This window comes from Danio aesculapii, chromosome 23 (genome assembly GCF_903798145.1).
Source record: "Danio aesculapii chromosome 23, fDanAes4.1, whole genome shotgun sequence".
NCBI lineage: Eukaryota > Metazoa > Chordata > Actinopteri > Cypriniformes > Danionidae > Danio > Danio aesculapii.
This window is the reverse complement of record NC_079457.1, coordinates 18052716-18073238: the sequence shown is the minus strand read 5'-3', so window position 1 is coordinate 18073238 and position 20523 is coordinate 18052716. Positions and strand designations below refer to the sequence as shown.

Below are 20523 nucleotides of genomic sequence, written 5' to 3'. Positions count from 1 at the left end.
TGGCCTTCCAGCTGCAACCCATCACTGAGAAACATTTATACACACTCATTCACACACATACACTATGGCCAATTCACCTGTACCACATGTCTTTGGACTTGGGGGGGAAACCGGAGCACCCGGAAGAAAACCACTTGAACAGGGGGAGAACATGCAAACTGCACACTGAAATGCCAACTGGCCCAGCCAAAGGCTCGAACCAGCAACCTTCTTGCTGTGAGGCAATTGTGCTACCCATGCCACAATAACAATTATTATTGTTATTAGTATTATTAAATAAATGCAGACTCGGTCAGAATTTGAGACTTTCCAAATGAATTTTTTAAATCAAACCATCCCGATAAAAATAAGCTAGTGTACTTTTTTGTTCACATACTGTACAATGTGCATGAGAAGAGATAAGATAATGGCATGTGATTAGACACTCACACATGGGTTTCAGCTGGCCAATTAGCTCCTCCTTCGTCCATTTGGCCCATTCTTTCTTGTCCGTATTGATGGAGCACAGGATGGGCCCGCATGGCTTCCCACAATCCTCAATAGCTGGCACATTCAAGTAGTGGACCAGCACAATGTCTGGGTTCTGCAGGAAACACAGGACCAAAAGAGAGAAAGCAGAAAAGTGTGGTGAGTGGAAACTGACTGAAGAAGATGTTCAATAATAGTTGTAACCTGGAAACAACAATGAAGAAACATCTAGGATGATACAAACTAGGACTGCACTGCATACATGACTTATTAACTGTCACTAAGAAAACACCAAAAACTAAAATAACAAGCCAGCATAAAATTCAAACAACTGTACCTACGAAGTTACATTTAAAGCTGGGTCAAAGATGAGACGCCCTATTTTGGTGTCAAATAAATTTACAAACATTATTTTTAATTATTTAGAAAGAATATTAAATGCAAGTTGTCAGCTTTGAAGTTTCACATGATTTTGTAAAAATAAAAATGTCACAGTATGGGGTGAAATAATGTTCCATCTTCATTCAGTCTAACAGATGCATTTATATGAAAAGGAAATTACTTACTCATTCGAAATATTATTATATTGTATATTAAGTTAAGTAGTAGCAGTAGTCATTGTGGTGGTAGTAGTTGTTGTGGTAGTAGTAGTTGTTGCTGTAGTAGCAGCAGTAGTAGTTGCTGTAGTAGTAGCATTAGTAATTGTTGTAGTGGTTGGTGTAGTACTTGTTGTAATTATTATTATATTATTATTGCTGTTGTAATTGTTATTATTACTGTTGTCCTCTTTTACTGTCATTATTACTATAGTTACATTACTTTCATTGTTGTCAATCCTTACCACTGATTGGTTTATATCTGTTTTATTTATATCTATATTATTTGCTTCATTTATTGATATTTGTGACCTATAATAATTTATATAATAATACTTATACACACACACACACACACGCATGCAAACACGCACACCTGCCAGAACCTGACAATTTTTTTCATCTGTTCTGTTTTCCCTCCCCTTTTTCTTCCATTTGTGTGTGATGCCATGTAATTTGTGTACCTCTTGAATAATAAAATAAAATAAAATAAAATAAAATAAAATAAAATAAAATAAAATAAAATAAAATAAAATAAAATAAAATAAAATAAAATAAAATAAAATAAAATAAAATAAAATAAAATAAAAAATGTTTCTGTCAGATTGGTAAAACAGTGTTTGGAAGAAGAATGGCAAACAATAAAGAGTTAAGTTGACAAATAATTAGTATTTTAAGTTGGTGCTTAGGTTTAGAGTTGTCTAATATTTTCATCAAATGATTTAAACTACTGTTAAACTTAACTAGTGTCTTTAAACCATAAAATGCCATAATTTGTATCAAACAAAAAAACAAAATACACATTAAAATACACAAAAATGTAAAAAAATAAAAAAACTTAATCTAAATACGTTTTAAGCCATACTTTTATTGGTTTAATATATTTTATTTATCATTGACTAAGCTGTAATTTCTAATTTCCAGCTTGTTACAGTTATATAAAAAGTTTAGGGAAAATCTTGTAAATTTTACATGTGCGCTGAAAAAACAACAACAACAACAACAACAACAACAACAACAACAACAACAACAACAACAACAACAACAACAAAAACAAAAACAACAACAACAACAAATTAAACAAACATATAATTTAATAAATTAAGAAATGCATTGTAAACTATATAGAGCCCAAAATATGCTGTAATACCCAATAAGTTAACGTAACTCAAACCATTTGAGGAAACCGTTTGCAACAAACCATTTACGTTAAAAAACTAATCTATATGAACTTAGTCCATTTAAGTTGAAGTACTGAGGTATTTAAGTAACCCATTACCTTCAACACTGAGTTCAATACTCTTTTCAAAGGAGTAGAATTAACTTAATTAATAACTTTCAGTAAATTTTGAGTTAACTACACTCATTTAATTTGATAAAGTTGACTGTTGGGTTTTACAGTGCACTGTAAAAGTGATTAGTTACTTTACTTAAAAAACTCAGTAAACCCATTGCCTTAAAAGCAACAAGTTGATTTTACTCTAAAAAAGAAAGTAAACCCATTGACTTAACTTTGCTGTTATAATTATGCTCATAATTTGTTTACTTAATAATTATAAGGCAATGAGTTTACCCTCCTTATTTTAGTAAATATTTTTTTACAATGTGAAAAGTGATAATGTTGGTACAGAAAAAACTTAAATACAATTTAGGTTTAAAAATCCGCATTGTTGTGCATGTAATAACTGGCCATTTTAGTTATTGTCAGCCTGCATATTTGGTAGCTAGCCAGAACACTTGACCACATTTATAGAGAATAATGTGAACGATGTCCTTCACTGGCCATTCTCCTCCATCATTTGAAGAATGACTGCTGTCACGATCACTAGAAAACGCACACAAACACACCTCTTCTGAATAAAGGAGCTCAGCGTCCACTTTCCACAGGCACCACCAGCATAACATTAATTGCACTGGAAAATAGCGCTGAGTCTTGTGAATAAGGTGTAATCTATAATAAGCAAAATTTACATAGAAAGAAGGTGTGTTTGTGTTGAAAAGAATGACAATGATTTCATTTCAATATACACAGTGCTATTAGTTAAGCCAAAAGCGGCTGGTGAATAAAACTTATGAAACTGTTTGCTAACTTTATATAATGGGAAAGTTCATCAAGGTTAAAACCAGGAACAGAACATCCCAAACAGAAACATATGCATCAGTTGAAGCACCAGTTTGTTATTCATTTGGATTTTCAACTCGTACTGTGTATAAACAAATTCTGCTTTAAACCAAGCAGCAACCTCCAGCTCTCCCTCGTGAAGCCAATACAGAAGTAACTGAAGCTCCAATTCAATGAAATTCAGCTAGTCCTGACTCCAAAAAAATTAATTTATATTAAGTTATATTGAGTCTGCATAATTCAGGGCGTGGCCACTTGAGTGACAGCTAGGTCTCGCTGGTCGCCGCCACGTCATTCCGGCTGATTATCCACTGAACTCAGCATATACATCGTATTTTTGTTTTGTTTTATGTGGCTTTACACAGTCAGCTGCCTTTTGTAATTATTTCTTATAATTATCATATGATATGGCATGCTCTGTGCACTTAATTGTGTTCACAAACCATTCAAGTGGCCTCTATTTCCCAGGTGAGTGAAATTCTTATACACTTATATACTATATCTATAAATGTATTTGTTTTATTTAAGATCAATTATCATTTATATTTTTCTTTAGAACTTTAATGCACTTCAGAATCTGACAGGTTGATTAGCTGTAGGCTCTAAAACAGTCATCTGAAGTGTTGTCATACAGTGTTCTTTCTGGATTTCATAAATAGCCTTGTATTTACTAACACAGACTATACTTGAAGTGTTTGGAAGTAATTTGTGTTTTCCTCCTGTAGAAAAACCTCATAAGAACAATGCTTAGTGGTTCAATGTATTACAACAGTGTTTTTAAAAGACTAAACACTTTATTTATATAGTATACAACCAAACACATGGTCAGAACACAAACGAGTCGCAGGTAATCAAGTATTAAGCATTTCTCCCAAAGAAAAGCCTGTCTAAGCAAATTGCTAACAGGCATCTGGAGCTCCGCTTATGCTCCGCCTCTTTGCCCTTTTTGGGTTAGCCCTGGTCGGCATGATGACACACGAACAAAATGGCGACGGTTGGAGATGCCCACTTGTAGCTTCATTTTACTCTTCAGAATCTATGGGTGACGTTAGGAATACTACATCCATAGTCTATGCTTTAAACTAATTTAATTCTGTTTTGTTGACTTACACGTTTTTGCTGGACACATTTTAACTGCTTTTGAATAAAAGGCTTGGTTAAAGTGTAGCTGAACAGAGCGAATAACATCAATTCTGTTTTGTAATCCTAAATAGTGTTGATTACAAAGCACACAGAACAAGTCACACACACACACACACACACACACACACACACCTGAATGCCATGTGTGGTGCAGATACATAACGCATACGCAAGCTGAATCCGTACTCTGAAACAGTGGTGAAAACTGTCCCTTTCATTAGCATTTTTATTAGTTTTATGAGCGTTACGTGCTGCGGCTCTGTGAATTTCTCCTGGCCTGCAGCTTTACACGTCCACGTATATGTGTGCAAAATGTGTGTCCTGCATGCTCAATGGAGTCATACACACAAACACAGACATTCATACAGCCGCCGGCACTTTCACTGAGAGAACCAAGGTAAAAAGACCAACTCATGGCCACGTACAAAAGCAGCTGAATTTTAGATTTAAAATCTGATTATATTATTTTATTTTTATTTTATTTTGTCTTATTTCTTTTTTTGTTTCTTCATTGATTAATTGTTATGACAATCATTATGGTCATATTTCAAAGTAACAATATGATAATGTAATATAGAATATATTAATAATTTTATATTATATTATATTATTTTATATTATATTATATTATATTATATTATATTATATTATATTATATTATATTATATTATATTATATTATATTATATTATATTATATTATATTATTATAATTTAATATAATTTTTTCTAGTTGCCAAATCGAAAAATCTAAAATAAAAAAAAAAACTATAAAAGAAAAACAAAATAATAACATAATAATATATGATATAATATATTAATCATTTTGTTTATATAATATAATATAATATAATATAATATAATATAATATAATATAATATAATATAATATAATATAATATAATATAATATAATATAATATAATATAATATAATATAATATAATATAAGCCAAATTTAAAACTGTAAAACCGAAAAAAATATAAAACAAAAAACAATTCAAGGTATTAGTAATAAATTATTAATTTTAGCCCTGTAAGACCCAAAATATAAATAAAAAATAGGCAGAAAATAACAATTTTCTGGAACTGAGATGTTTATTAAACCATCTAGCAAAATAATTTTTTTTACATATATTTTTTTTAATGATATTTATGTTGTATCACATTTGATACATCAGGCGTTTGTGCAACTTTTTGCACATAACCATTATAATTTTAGTTACAAAATAAATTACATTTTGACATCAGAGAACATTTCAGGCAGTTTTTTTTTTTTACATAAAATATTTTACAGTCTTTTGTTATTTCACTTTGTGGTAGGTGTAATAGCAGTTTCAGTCCTTTTTCAGTCATAGATTCACTTTACACTTACGCAGAACACAGAAGTGATTGCTGGAGCAATGCTTTTATCTCTGTTAGGTTTCTCCATGTTGGAAAATGATCAGTTTCATGCCTTCTAACATTAAAAGGCACACTGCAGCTTGACCTTTTTATAAGGTGCAATTATTGTAAAAATAGTCACAATGCATTATAAGATGGCATTTCAGTCACTAATTAGATTAATTAAATCTTCCAAATACTGTGTGTTTGCATTGAAGTAGGTGTAATATAGATTACATCACAAAAATGTGACATGATTTTTTAGGAATAAAGCACCTTTTATACATGTTGTATGAAATATGATACATGCAATTTATTTGTAACATAACAAATTAATTATCAAGTTATTATGTATTGTTTCAGTAAAGAAAACCTTTATTTATTAAAATGAGTAACAATAAAAACTGTATTCTTACTAAAACAGCTTGAAATTATGAATAGTTTCGAGCCAAAAAGCACGCGAGTAATTCAATGATAGCAGCTATTTTGAAAAGGTAAAAAAGCCCTTCCACTGCCTGCACTGCCATGAAAATCCACAGGGCAAAATACAAATATCAAATTATATACAACAGGTTTTCATGCCAAAAACTGAGCAGGTTGATATTATATAGGTCTTAGAAACTTGTGTATCAAATATGATACGTGCGGCTTTAGGGTTAGTGATAATAGTATAGCAGTAGTAGTAATATTTGTTAGTGATAGTAGAATAGTATTAGTAGTAATATATTCAGATGTATAATATAATATAATATAATATAATATAATATAATATAATATAATATAATATAATATAATATAACATGATATAATATATCACAGCAATAAAAAAAAATAAAACAAGGTTTCAAAAGTCACAAAATAAAATAATAAAACTTTAATATATTTTCTTATTTTATCTTTTCATTTTGGTGAAAACGATGACCTGGTTATTTCTTGTGAAATTCACCCAACTAAGAAAAACAATGAACTAAGAAAAGAGACTAACAAATCCTGAATAGTGACCACAAAACCTGCATGATGAAATAGGGCAGCAGATTGACTCAAAAGCCAAATTCAGAGCGCTGAAAATCAAACGGGCCTGTAATTCACAGTGAGGACTTCTGACTGAACTCTTCAACCAGCACACTTGATATTCAAAGTGAACGTGTCAAGGTGTTTGAACAGCACCTTTGATGGATTAAAAGCAAGAGATTTGATTTAAATTTTAAAGCCATAGGAAATCAGTCTTCATGACGGGGTTTTAAGAATGGGTTCTGGTGCTCTTTTTCTCTTTCATGTGGATAGAGGATGTCAGACGTGGCTCCTGCTGCTGGAGTCGACTGGCACTGCATCCACAGATGAGGAAAACACCAGGACAGACACACAGTCCTCCAACACCAGGACAGAGCAACAGTCCTTAAACATACTGAAAGCTATAGATAAGTAAAACCCAGACCCATGACATTTGGTCACCACACACCTTTTGCATGGAGGAAGGTTCTTAAAATCATAAATAGGCTGGGTTACAAAATCCAAATAAAAATATAATACTGAAAAAAAGTATAAATATAAAAGTATATAGAAGCATATAAAAGTATATATAAGTAAATTCTGCATGACAATGAAGCATGTTTAATATGTGTTATGCTTTTCTCTTAGATGAATTGTGAATTTCACAAGAATTATTTGATAGTTGGGTCATAAATCCTAAAAATATTCAATTTTCAAATATCAAATAAATAAATACATAATACATGAATAAAATAAAGCTTACATCTCTCTTTAAAGACAATAGTTTTCATATTTAAAATGACTTTCTGTATTATATCAATATAGTATATAAAAATACATGCTACTTTGTAAAGTAATATATACTTTTATATAATAATAATAATAATAATAATAATAATAATAACAATAATAATAATTATTACTATAATAATAATTTTTTTAGCCAATGTAATATACTACGTATGAGCAATATCACAAGTAGGGCTGAAATATGTCAGGTAGTCACAGCAGTAGTGATGTACAGCTGATAACTAAGATACTAAATGTAACATTTAACCGAAACATACATCAGATTTCAGATAAAGTGTCCATCAGAAGGGTGCTCTTTGGAGGAATGAGAGACTGAACAGCCACTGACCCATAGGAAGTTTATCTCCAAAATCATCAAAACACCTTTTGAAAGAGGAACTATCCTTATAAATCTAAATCTACTACATTCTGACCTAAAAATGTCTCAAAAATACATGATGTGGTCCAACAGCCCCAGTATTTGTCATATTGTAGTAAATTTAGTCCTCTGCTTGGCACTTGCTGTGGGTTGAGTGATACACACGGGTGAAGAGACTGGAAAAGTGAACTGGAAGAGATTCTGGAAGCTGTTGTTTGTCAAATGCTAGCTATATATTTTTTATAATTCTCTGGAACATATTTAATCAATAAATTAAACTGTGAGCACCTCTGTCTTTGTGTCAAGTCCTTTGGAAGTCTAAATACAGAAACAGAATGAGTTCTGTCGAAATAGCAGTGTTTGGATGGCATTTTAGCTTTCTCCGCTACATTACAGCGCCTATGGCCACGCTCCTATGGCCATGCTCCATCGCTACATGTGGTGTGCTCGCGTGGTGAATATGCGTAACCGGAAACCCTTGTAATCTCACTAACCCGGATGTATTTTTTTTGTACTCCCGAAACTTCATACACTCTAGGCTTTGCTAAGCTAACCCTGTAAAAGCCAATGCCTCCATTTGCACTTAACTTTGAGCATTTTACAGTAAGAGATGTTGTTTATGTTCACACAGCTACATTACAGATCAACTAAAGTTTAAAATATGACATCGTAGTGGACCATCCCTTCAATTGTTTTTGATTATTGGGTGAATTATGACCCCCCATTTTCATATAAAGGATAAAGAGTAAAAAAGTAATATTTAACAATAAAAACAAACAAAGGGCGCTCATATACTGAACCTCTCAAAAAACAAAAACAAAAACACACACACACACACACGCATCATAAGCCAACACATCCACACACTCATACGCACACACACATTCCTCTTTTTGTTCCCACCTCCACCAACACATTCGTCCCTGTTTTACAATGCACGTTTGGCAGACTTACAACCCATCCAAATACAAGTAATCTGTGAAGCCGAGCTTCAGTCGTAAATTCAAGAGTGAGCCAGAAGCGCATGACATCCCCGGCTCACTCCTTGTCTCTTCAGAGAGCTTTTACGCACCCACACAATCACGCTGGCACTCGCTGGCACAACAACACAATGAAAACACGCAGTGCCGTATAAATCTATCAGGATGCAAACTTCATTTAATTTAATTTCCTGCTCGCTCGCTGCTCCCTTTTAATAACGCAAAGTTTTCAACCAACAAACTAAAGGAGGAAACTTTGGGCCCTGGATGCTATTTGCTGGAGAAAATGGGATCTCATTAAGCTATTGATCAATTGTGGGATGTAATCTTTAAGCCATGTTTGTGGTGGAGCGGGCCTGTGTGCTGAAGTTGAGATAGAGTTGCAGCGTGTGCAAGGCTTGTTGTATTGCGCAAGCGGCATTTTTCATTATTAAAGTCGTTCATTAGAGCTCAGCACCTTTCCGCCAGGCTCATCCCTGGAGTGCAGAGACGTGTGGATGTTGTACCGGCCCGCAGAACCTGCATTTATCCCTTGACTTCACTGTTTAAGAGCATTAAACGCTAAATGAAGGCAAAAAGAAACTTCATTAGGAAGTGTTCTGTGCTTCAATTCACAGAAATTGTTTTCTTACTCAAGTCTAATTGACTGGTAAGCAAGAAAAACAATTAGGGCTACCTCCAAGCCAGCAGAAAGGGAGCAGATATCAATTCCAAATATGTGCTAGTAAATGAAATATTTAATATAAAAATAAATTTGTAATATTTATTTATTTATTAAATTTTTTATTATTATTATCAGTTCATTTATTTATAATTAATCGTATGTACTATATATAAAATAAAACAAAAATAATAATTAAGTATTAAAAACTAAATAAAGGTTAAAAAAAAACCTTTAAAAAGTGTCACACGCAGGCACGCACGCACACGCACACACACACACACACACACACACACACACACACACACACACTTAAACGTTAAACAAGATGATTAGACATTAAGTGCGAGAGAGGTCATGTCAGTGCGAGAGAGGTCAGAGAGGTCATGTTTTGATCTTCGATTGGTCTCACACAGTCAAGTGATGCGATTTCGCAGGTTATTATACACACGATTATGCCATTGAACTGTTGTATAAACGCAATATCACATTCGTAGCAGTGCGATGTGGCTGCATATGATCATATTGTCACTGGTGGGACACTAAGGTACAACGCATACTTCCCACCAGTGCCGATATACAGCCATATAACACTGCTACGAGTGTGATATTTCTCATTTATATAAATATATACAGTTAATGTTTAACAGAGCAAGGAAATTTTCACAGTATGTCTGATAATATTTTTTCTTCTGGAGAAATGTAACGCCACGCCAGCAGAGGGAGCCCTCACCCGACTACTGACTCAGCTCCGCTCCCTCTGCGGCTACTTCCTGTTTGTGCTGTATTTCAGTGAGTGCTCAGGCCATGCTTCTTTGCGAAGTATTGCCAGGTTACCTGCCTTACCAAGCGTTGTTCCAAGTAACTTTCATGACTGCTATCCTGTGTATGACCCTGCCTGTCTGTTCACGCACGTTCTCTGTCTTTGCCCTCTTGATTTTTTTTGGACTGATTGTTGTGTTACTGAACTTCTGCCTGCTCTTATACTACGCCGTCTGGATTTGCCCCTGTGTTTGTTGTTTGGATTGGACTACTTATATGTTGCCGACTCTCTGCTTGTTTACTCGTTGATGTCTCTGCCTAACCCCTTAAATAAACTTCTGCACATGGATTCTAACATAGCCTCAGCCTCCATGTTACAAGAAAGTCTTATTTGATTTATTTTGGCTAGAATAAAAGCAGTTTTGAATTTTTAAAAAACATTTTAAGGTCAAAATTATTAGCCCCTTTCAGCCGTATTGTTTTTCGATAGTCTACAGAACAAACTATCATTAAACAATAACTTGCCTAATTACCCTAGCCTGCCTAGTTAACCTAGTTAAGCCTTTAAATGTCACTTTAAGCTGTATAGAAGTGTCTTGAAAAATATATAGTAAAATATTATTTACTGTTATCATGGCAAAGACAAAAGAAATCAGTTATTAGAAATGAGTTATTAAAATTATTATGTTTAGAAATGTGTTGAATAAATCTTCTCTTCGTTAAACAGAAATGGGGGGAAAAATAAACAGGGGGGCTAATAATTCTGACTTCAACTGTATATATATATATATATATATATATATATATATATATATATATATATATATATATATATATATATATATATATATATATATATATATATAATTTATTTATTTATTTATTTATTTATTTTTATTAATTTATTATTAATACTAACAGCATTAAACCCTAAATGAAGGTTATAAATAAAAAAATTAGGAAGCGTTCTAATGGCGTGCTAGTAACAAAAAAAATAAATAAATACAATACATAATAAAAAACAATGAATAAATAGTAATAATAATAAATAAAATTAATATAATAATAATAATAATAATAATAATAAAGTGCTTGAATTGACAGAAATTTTTATCTTACTCAAATCCATTTCACTGCTAATCACAGCCTGTTCATTTCTCCTTGAATTCTGCAGAGAGCGTTCAGATCTCCTCTTCTCTAAAGGTGTGTTTGTGTGTATTGTCATTTGTGTGTTTGTGTGTGTGTGTGTATGTGTGTGCAATGCATCTGGGGAAACACACACACACACACAGGTACCTGGAAGCACCACAGTAACCTGGCAACGGGTATCTGGACGCCCACATGCATGAAGTCAGTGTGTTCCTGAGCCCAGAGCGCTATAAATATCCACTAGTAAAGGCTTCAGGGTCATTACTGCTGCTCAGGTCTGCCTCCAGCCAGCAGAAACTCACACCTGAAGAGCTGAGAGCCCATATCTGCATATTGCGGATGATTTATTGAGGCGTGTTCTGCAAGATAAGTGCCCGTGTGTGTGAGATTGTCTTTGAGTTTGGCTGTGTTTAAAGCAGGTCATCTGTGCTTTATATGTAAGCTGGCGCTGGTTCTGATCTAAACATTATGTGATTTGTTTTGTTGTTGGGTTGCTATTTCCAGTCATGCGAGTATATGAGCCATTAAAAGTGTGTAAATTGGGTGGATGAAATGTTACAGTCATGATTTGCGATGTTGAATACATCATTCTGGAGGAAGTGAGATGTTTTTTTGGTGAGTAAACAACACAAGACAAATGTAAGCAAGATATTAGCAAGATACCTGTATTATGAATTCTGTGATTCTTAAAAAATATTGTAGTTCGATAAATGTATAAAAGTCTTCACTGTGATGTTATTTACAAAAGTATTATCAAGTCATGTTTTTATATGTTTTTATTTTTTCTGTTTTCATTTTAACGAAATTCAAATTTGAAATGGTTTATATTTTTTACAGTAAGTTTCCCTTTTTGTTAACTGTTTATTTATATTTCAAGAGTTCACACTTAGCTGATGATTGATTATAAAGCTTGTTTGGCATGCTGTTCCGGGGGAGGACCCTGAGCTCATAAGATCCTCGAGCCCGGGGCTCCCTTCCATTTGCAGGGCGAGAGGGGAGTTTAAGCTCAGGTAGATCCTGTGAACTCCCCTGCTGTTTAAAGCTAGAGAGCAATTTGGGATTGTTATAAAGATATAACTACTACTGGGAGGAAGTCTATAGTGCTGATTTGGATTAGTCAATTAACTTAAGTTGCATGTTTTTGGATGGTGGGAGGAAACTGGGGGACCCAGGAGAAACCCACGCAAGCACAGGGAGAATATGTGAACTCCGCACAGAAACGTCGACTGGCTTGGTAAGGACTAGAACCAGCGACATTCTTGTTTTGGGGCAACAGTGCTAATCACTGGGCCGCCCATCTAGGAAAGGAGGAGGAGTAGGGGAGGAAGGGGCGATTCTTCAAAACGAAGATGACTATCGAATGGAACTTAGGCTATTTATGAAGATTTAGGAATCGTTTGATGGGTGAATCATAAATTGAATAATGTGGGACCAGCCGCGAGCAATCATAAGCATGTGATCCTCTCGAAATTAGTTTATAAATAAACTTCACATAATTAATTTTATTTAACTTTATTCTATTTTCAGTTTCAGTACAGCTAAAGCTAAAATAAATGAAAATTCCACATATCTATTTGGTAACTAGCTGCAATAAAATAAGTTTCAGGTTTATAAATTTTATTTTGATTCTAAGTAACAAAAGTGGTTTTATTTTTAGAGTAATAATCAAATCACACAGACACATTATATATATTTTATTAAATATTAAAATTTTTGTACAGTTTTATAATGCCAATTTCAAATTTATTATAGCCTGCTAAATAAACATTTATAAACTGTTAAAAATAAGCCATAAAGTAAAGATTATTGGAAGTTTAAGAAGTAAAAAAAGTTTAATTTGTATTTCAGACATCCCTAATCAATTCTATTTGACTTTTCATTCATTTTCATTCAAGTCTCTTATTGTTAGTGAAATTCATTAGTAATTACTAGCAAATACTGGTTCCAGTCCTGGCTGTGTGGAGTTTGCATGTTTTCTGCGTGTTCGTGTGGGTTTCCTCTGGGTGCTCTGGTCCGAAGACATGCAATATATAATATATAATAATGTAAATTGGATAAACTAAATTAGCTGAAACGTGTGAATGGGAGATTGTGTAGAAGTTTCCTAGCAAGAGGGCATTCGTCGGTTAAAACACATGCCAGAGTAATTGACCGAACCCTGATAAAGTATAAGCCGAAGGTGAGTGAAAGAGTATGAGTGTTACAGAATACAAAAAAACCCCAAAAACTCAAGTCAAGGGTGAGTAAATAATGGCATAATATTCTTTTTTGGGTGAACTATCCCTTTTAGCACTCAAAAAATTAACTTTGCTGTTTGTTCAAACTACTTATGTTAAATAAGCTGAAACAACACAACTCCTGAAGTTTTTTTTTTTTCTGCAACAACAATAACTTTTTTGTTCAATCCACATAAACCTGTGAAATTGAATAAGTTAACTGACTTTCCTTCATGTTGTCCCAACACAGATTGATTATGTGGAACCCAGTGAACTTAGAAACGGAAATACAGTATAGCACGAATACACTATAGTTATAGCAATTATTTCATTTCTTGGTGTATATTAAAACACTAGTGAACCAATAGTTTTTGGATTTTACTGACATCCAACATAAACAACTTCTAATTTCTAATCTCAATGGTTGGCATGATTTTGGAGCCAGCACTAACTGTTTTTAACAACAGAGCATTTGTGAAAGTATGGCACAACACAGCCAATCCAAAATACCAAAAAAACTTCCAAAAAGCCCAAAAGAGAAAGCCTTGGCATGAGAACAATAAGCGGCTCATCAAGGTTAAACATCTTAATTAAGCTAAAAAACTCATAAACCAGTCCAAGAGAGAAAGAACGGGTGCTTATGAAGCTCAGAAAGGGAAAAGCGTCAGCAAGGAGTTCAAAGCCGCGGCACAAAAAGACACGGCCAAACGCTGCTCTCGGCTGACAGGAAAACCCCAGAGGATTGTGGGGGGAAAAAAGCATGAGAGAGACTGATCCTCTGACTCATTTCTTGCGAGGAACAAACCCACTGGGTGTACAAGCAGACCCGTTTCACTAACCCCCGTTACATAAATCACAGCACTTCTGATGCGCCGCAACAAATATTGAACTTTTTCCTTTGTCTCCATCTGTCTCACTATTTTTAAGCTGATAGAAGGGTTGCACCGCTGGGTTCACTTTTGGAGGAAGACGATGTACTCCAGACATGATGTAGAGCTGCCGCATCCAGAATTTTCTCTTGGAAAACACACACGCAAGCACGCACGCACACACACACACACACACACACACACACACACGCACACACACACATACACACACACAGCAACCTTCTGGAGAACAGAGCGTTAAATAGGTTGTTGCTGATTTCAGTGGGGTGAAAAGGAAGCGGTTGGGAGTGTGAGGATGTGGGTGAAGTTCAGCATTTAGAGAGTTTGAAAGCTGGAGATAGTGTGTACTGTATGCTAATGTGAGTGGTGAAACATCATAGGCATATATAATAACCCATCCAGTTGTCTGAACACATTTTAGATAGAAAAAGAAAGTGTTATATTTTTAGTAGTGTATTTTAGTTTTTTAGCAGTGTATTTTAGCATGTTTCAGTTTTTGCTCATATTATAAATTTTATTTTATTTTATATTATGTAATGTAATAATGTATTTATTTAGTAACACTTTATTTTGATAGTCCAATTGAGTATTAGTAGACTGTCTGCTTAATATCTGTTTATACCGCTGCTCTACAGACATTTAACTGACTATAAGAAACTTTACAAGAACATGTCAACTCCCTAAACCCTTCCCTCACCCCAACCCCAACAGTCTACTTATAATCTAATGAGAATTAGTTGGCATGTACTGTAGATGCAATGTAACTTAAATTCAACAAACGGACCATCAAAAAAAAAGTGTGACCAAAGTGTGTTCTTTTTAATATTATATATTTTAGATTTATATTATCAAATACTGTACTTTCTATTTATTTCTATTTTTTAATTTGTATTATTGATGAAAAACTGCTCATGTGATGTCATGAACACAATTCATATGTATTAAAACAAATAAATATTGTTATAAATTAGTGAATATAAATGTATTTAAGACATTTTTTAAATACTGAAGAAACATAGGTTTTAATTCCATCTTCATTTCACAAATAAAAAGGTTGAAAATCAAATAAAAAGTTTTTATTAAGTTTTTGTTTTCTATTTTTAAGGACTTTCAAAATGATGTAATAATGTATTCATGAAAATAACAAGGTTGCATAGCCCAATTACAATTAAAAACAATAGCTGAGACATTTTAATGGGTTTGCAAGAAAACAGATTTAGTCTCACTTAAATTAATAAATTTTTTTATTTAATTTTTGTTGAAAATCATGGCTTTTAATTATACTGATCCTAATGAGGCACATTTCCTTTTCCCTAGAAATTGAGCAAACAAAAACAAATTCCTTTTTATAAAAGTATAAATCAAAGTAAAATCAATAAATAAATCAAAGTAAAACGATATAGAAAATCGTGATTAATTTGTTTTTTCAACTACAAACCTCACTATTTTTTTTATTCCAGTTAATGTTTATTATTATAAAGTAATTATTTAGAGATGTCCCGATCTGTTTTTTTTTGCCCTCGACTTCAGTTATTTTGAGTTTCTACCGATTCTGAACCCGATTCAATATTTAAATAAATACGATACATAAAAAAGAGCGAAAAAACATATCCAGGATACTCCTTATTTTTTATTTAATTCACCTAATTTTAACATTCAACAACTCTGTTAACAAACAGAGCACTTCTGTGAAGTAGCTTGAACAATCAAGTAATAAATAACATCAATTCTTCACTTTTGGACTTTAGTGCAACCGTAAATATTAAAAAATCTAATATAAAAACAAAAATCACCTCAACTTAAAATTCCCGGCAGGCAATCCTAAGTTTTCATATCTCACGGTTTACTATGGCAATGTTGTCGTCATCAACTTTATAATAACTCCAGACTGCAGACATACTTAAGCTTTCTGCTTAAGCTTTCTGCTTCTCAGTTCTACTTTGCCACACGTGTTGCTGTTTTTGTGCGAATATATATATATATATATAAGTCAGAATTATTAGCCCCCTGTTTATTTTTTTCCCCAGTTTCTGTTTAACAGAGAGTAGTTTTTTTCAACACATTTCTAAACATAATAGTTTTACTAACTCATTTCTAATAACTGATTAATTTTATCTTTAAATTAATAATAATTTACTAGATATTTTAAACAACACTTTTATACAGCTTAAAGTGACATTTAAAGGCTTAATTATGTTAATTAGGTTAACTAGGCAGGATAGGGTAATTAGGCAAGTTATTGTATAATGATGGTTTGTTCTGTAGACAATCGAAAAACACATATAGCTTAAAAGGGCTAATAATTTTTATCTTAAAATGTGTTTTTAAAAAATTAAAAACTGCTTTTATTCTAGCTGAAATAAAACCAATAAGACTTTCCCCAGAAGAAAAAGTATCAGATATACTGTGAACATTTCCGTGCTCTGTTAAACATCATTTATGAAATATTTAAAAAAGAAAAGAAAAAATCCAAAGGGGCTAATAATTCTGACTTAAACATATATATTGTACAATTATATACAATTGTATATAATTGTATATATACAATAAGGTTTCATTAGTTAATGTATTAACTAACATGAACGAATAATGAGCAATAATAGAACAGCATTTATTACTTATATTTTATTATACTTACTATTAACATTTATTAAAATTACTAATGCATTATTAAAATACAAATTCATTCTTGTGAACATTAGTTAATGCACCATGATTTAACATGAACTAATAATGAACAGTTGCATTTTCATTAACTAACGTTAACTAACATGAACAAATACTGTTATAAATGCATTCTTCATTGTTTGTTTATGTTAGTAAATACATTAACTCACATTAACCAGTGGTGTAAAGTAACAAATTACAAATACTCACATTATTGTAATTGAGTAGTTTGTCTCAGGAATTGTAATTTACTAAGTAGTTTTAAAAATGTCTACTTTTCCTTAAGTACATTTTTAGTGCAGTGTCTGTACATTTACTCCACTACTTTCCTTTAACCTGCAGTCACTACTTTATTTTTTCTTGTCTATGTGGATTGGAAAATCAGTCCTGTGGGAGATGGGTCTGAAATATGGTAGACTCCCAGGAGTGTTGGCAGGTATGTGTTGTACCCCAACATTGTGGGGACGTTGGATTTTGTTTGGAAATGAAAATCGCCTTGACATCAGAACTCAACGCTAGGCCAATGTCACTGTCCAGCATCCAAACTAAAACCAACCAATTATCAACTTCTAATGATGTTACAGCTTGATGTTATGTGGACGTTACCACTATGACGTCTATCAAATGTTGGATTTTGGTTGCCATACCTGACGAATAAATGTTAGTGTTTGACATCATTATGATGTCGATTTAAGATATTGACTTGATGTTGTATTTTGGTCACTTTCTAACACAATCTAAAATCAACCAAATAGCAACATAATTTGACGTCGTTATTGGACATCAAAATAACATTGTCCTTAGACGCTGGCTAGACATTGAATTTTGGTCACCTGACATCACAACCTAAATCTAACCTAATATTAACGTCTTATGGCATCGTGTGCCTGCTGGGCAATAACTAAATGCACTACAGAATGTTACGTTTACACATCCACAAATTACATGTAAACGCATCAGCTTTTAACAGCGTAATACTCACTACTCTTGAGTACTTTTGAAAGGTTTGTACTCATACTCTGAGTAATATTTACAACATATACTTTTACTCTACTTGCAATACATTTTTAGGCAAGTAATGGTACTTTAACTTAAGTATGATTTGTCAGTACTCTTTCCACCACTGACATTAACTAATACAACCTTATTGTAAAGTGTAAACAATAACCCTTTAAAGAAAGATTTAACCTCAAAACTCCTTATCACTCATACAATTTAATCCTGTATGACTTTATGCTTTCATCGTATATGATTAAAAAATTCATTTGTGTTTTACAGAAGAAAGCAATGCATTTCATTTAGAAATAAACACATAATTCCAATTCTATGTTTAGCTGTACTGTCCCTTTTAACAGCGCATACAAATGCACAACCCACAGTAAAGAATAAAAAACTGGTGTGTCGTTTGAGTGTGTGTGTTTATGAGGGAGAGAGGTGATTAAAGCCTTGCCCTGGCGGGTGCCCTGGCAGTGGCATTGTGATGGATGGCGCAGTGTGTCCGTCATTAGGCAGTAGGCTGTGGCCCCTGGCACCCACACCCAGCTCTTAAATGTATCCATACCTCGCTGTCCCCCAGTGCTGCTGTTCATTTCAAGGTCAATTGACTCAGTGCTGCGGCGGCCACAAAACATCCCCCTTTCTTCATAGTTTTATTTCCCATTACCGACTGGTGCGCTTGTGTGTGCGAGTGTTTGTACACAAGCGATGGGTGTGTGGGTGTTTATACGGCACGTCAAAGCCGATGGTGTGCAGCAAACACCCTACAGCTGGTGTCTAGTACAGAGGAAGACCCTTGCGTGAACCCTTTAATGTTTATGAGGCTGTATATGCAGAATACTTTACAGTGCAACTCAGTAAAAGTCAGGCACTTTGAATCCAGCTTTGAACAAGGTGATGTCACTTCCTGTCAGTGCTACTAGCAAGGCTGGTTTTCTAGAAGCTGAGGCAGGTACTGAAAGCGACACCAGTTTTACATATTTCAAGCCTCATATGTGGTTATAGGCAAAATGATTAGCCCTCCTGTGAAATTCGTATTCATTTTTCAAATATTTTCAAGCGCAGTATGCAATCTATCACATTTTAAACAATAGTTTTAATAGCTGATTTCTAATAACTAATTTCTTTTGTATCTGCCATGATGACAGTACATAATATTTTACTAGTTATTTTGCTACAGTAGCTATTAGCCCCTTTCACACAGTGATACCGGTAAATATCTGGAAAATTACCGGAACGACTTTACCGGTGAACTCAAAAAAGCGCTGTTCACACAGACATGGGCGTTCCGGAATTTTTCCCAACAAGGCGGTTCACACATCCAGGGTTCAACGCTAAGGATTTTTCCACTGGCCTGATCCGATTTTTACTTGCCCTGCCAAAATTTTCACTGGCCGCACTAAAAAAAAGAAGTTAATAGCTATTTGATTGTGTGTGTGTGTATAATTAAGGGCGTGGCCACTTGAGTGACAGCTAGGTCTCGCTGGTCGTCGGCACGTCACCTCAGCTGATTCCGGCTGATTAGCCGCTGAACTCAGCATATACATTGTATTTTTGTTTTATTTTCTGTAGCTTTACACAGTCAGCTGCTTTTTGGATTTATTTCCTACAATTATCAGATAATATGACATTCTGTGTGCACTTAATTGTGTTTACAAACCATTCATGTAGCCTCCATTTCCCAGGTGAGTGAAATTACTTTATACTTATATACCATATCTATAAATGTATTAGTTTTATTTAAGTTTAATTATCATTTATATTTTTCTATAGAACTTTAATGCACTTCAAAATCTGACAGGTTGATTATCTGTAGTGTCTAAGACAGTCATCTGAAGTGTTGTCATACAGTGTTCTTTCTGGATTTCATAAATAGCCTTGCATTTACTAACACAGACTATATTTGAAGTGTTTGGAAGTAATTTGTGTTTTCCTCCTGTAGAAAAACGTCATAAGAACAATGCTCAGTGGTTCAATGTATTACTAAACACTTTATTGATATAGTATACAACCAAGCACATGTCGTCAGAACACAAACGAGTCGCAGGTAATGAAGTATTAAGCATTTCTCCCAAAGAAAAGCCTGTCTAAGCAAAATGCTAGCAGGCATCTGTAGCTCTGCCTCTTTGCCCTTGTTTAGTCTCTCCCGGTCGGTGCGATGACGCGCGAACAAATTGGCAACAGTTGGCCACGCCTACTAGTAGCTTCTTTTGCATTCTTCAGAGACCTATGGATGACATCATGGATACTACGTCCATATCTTTTACAGTCTATGATATTTACCCCTTTTCCTCCTCTTTCTCCCTATTTATAACCTGTATATACATGTAAAATATA

At 33.6% G+C, this 20523-nt stretch overlaps 1 protein-coding gene across 10 annotated transcripts in view; it reads right to left on the bottom strand.

The window, feature by feature from the left end:
• The window catches only part of camta1a (calmodulin binding transcription activator 1a), a 656204-nt gene that overhangs the window by 95032 nt on the left and 540649 nt on the right, over positions 1–20523 (bottom strand). For all 10 annotated transcript variants that reach the window (XM_056449716.1, XM_056449720.1, XM_056449714.1 and 7 more), the window contains one exon: positions 430–583. In XM_056449716.1, coding sequence (XP_056305691.1) covers positions 430–583 — 154 coding nt within the window. The remainder of the gene's footprint in view (positions 1–429; positions 584–20523) is intronic.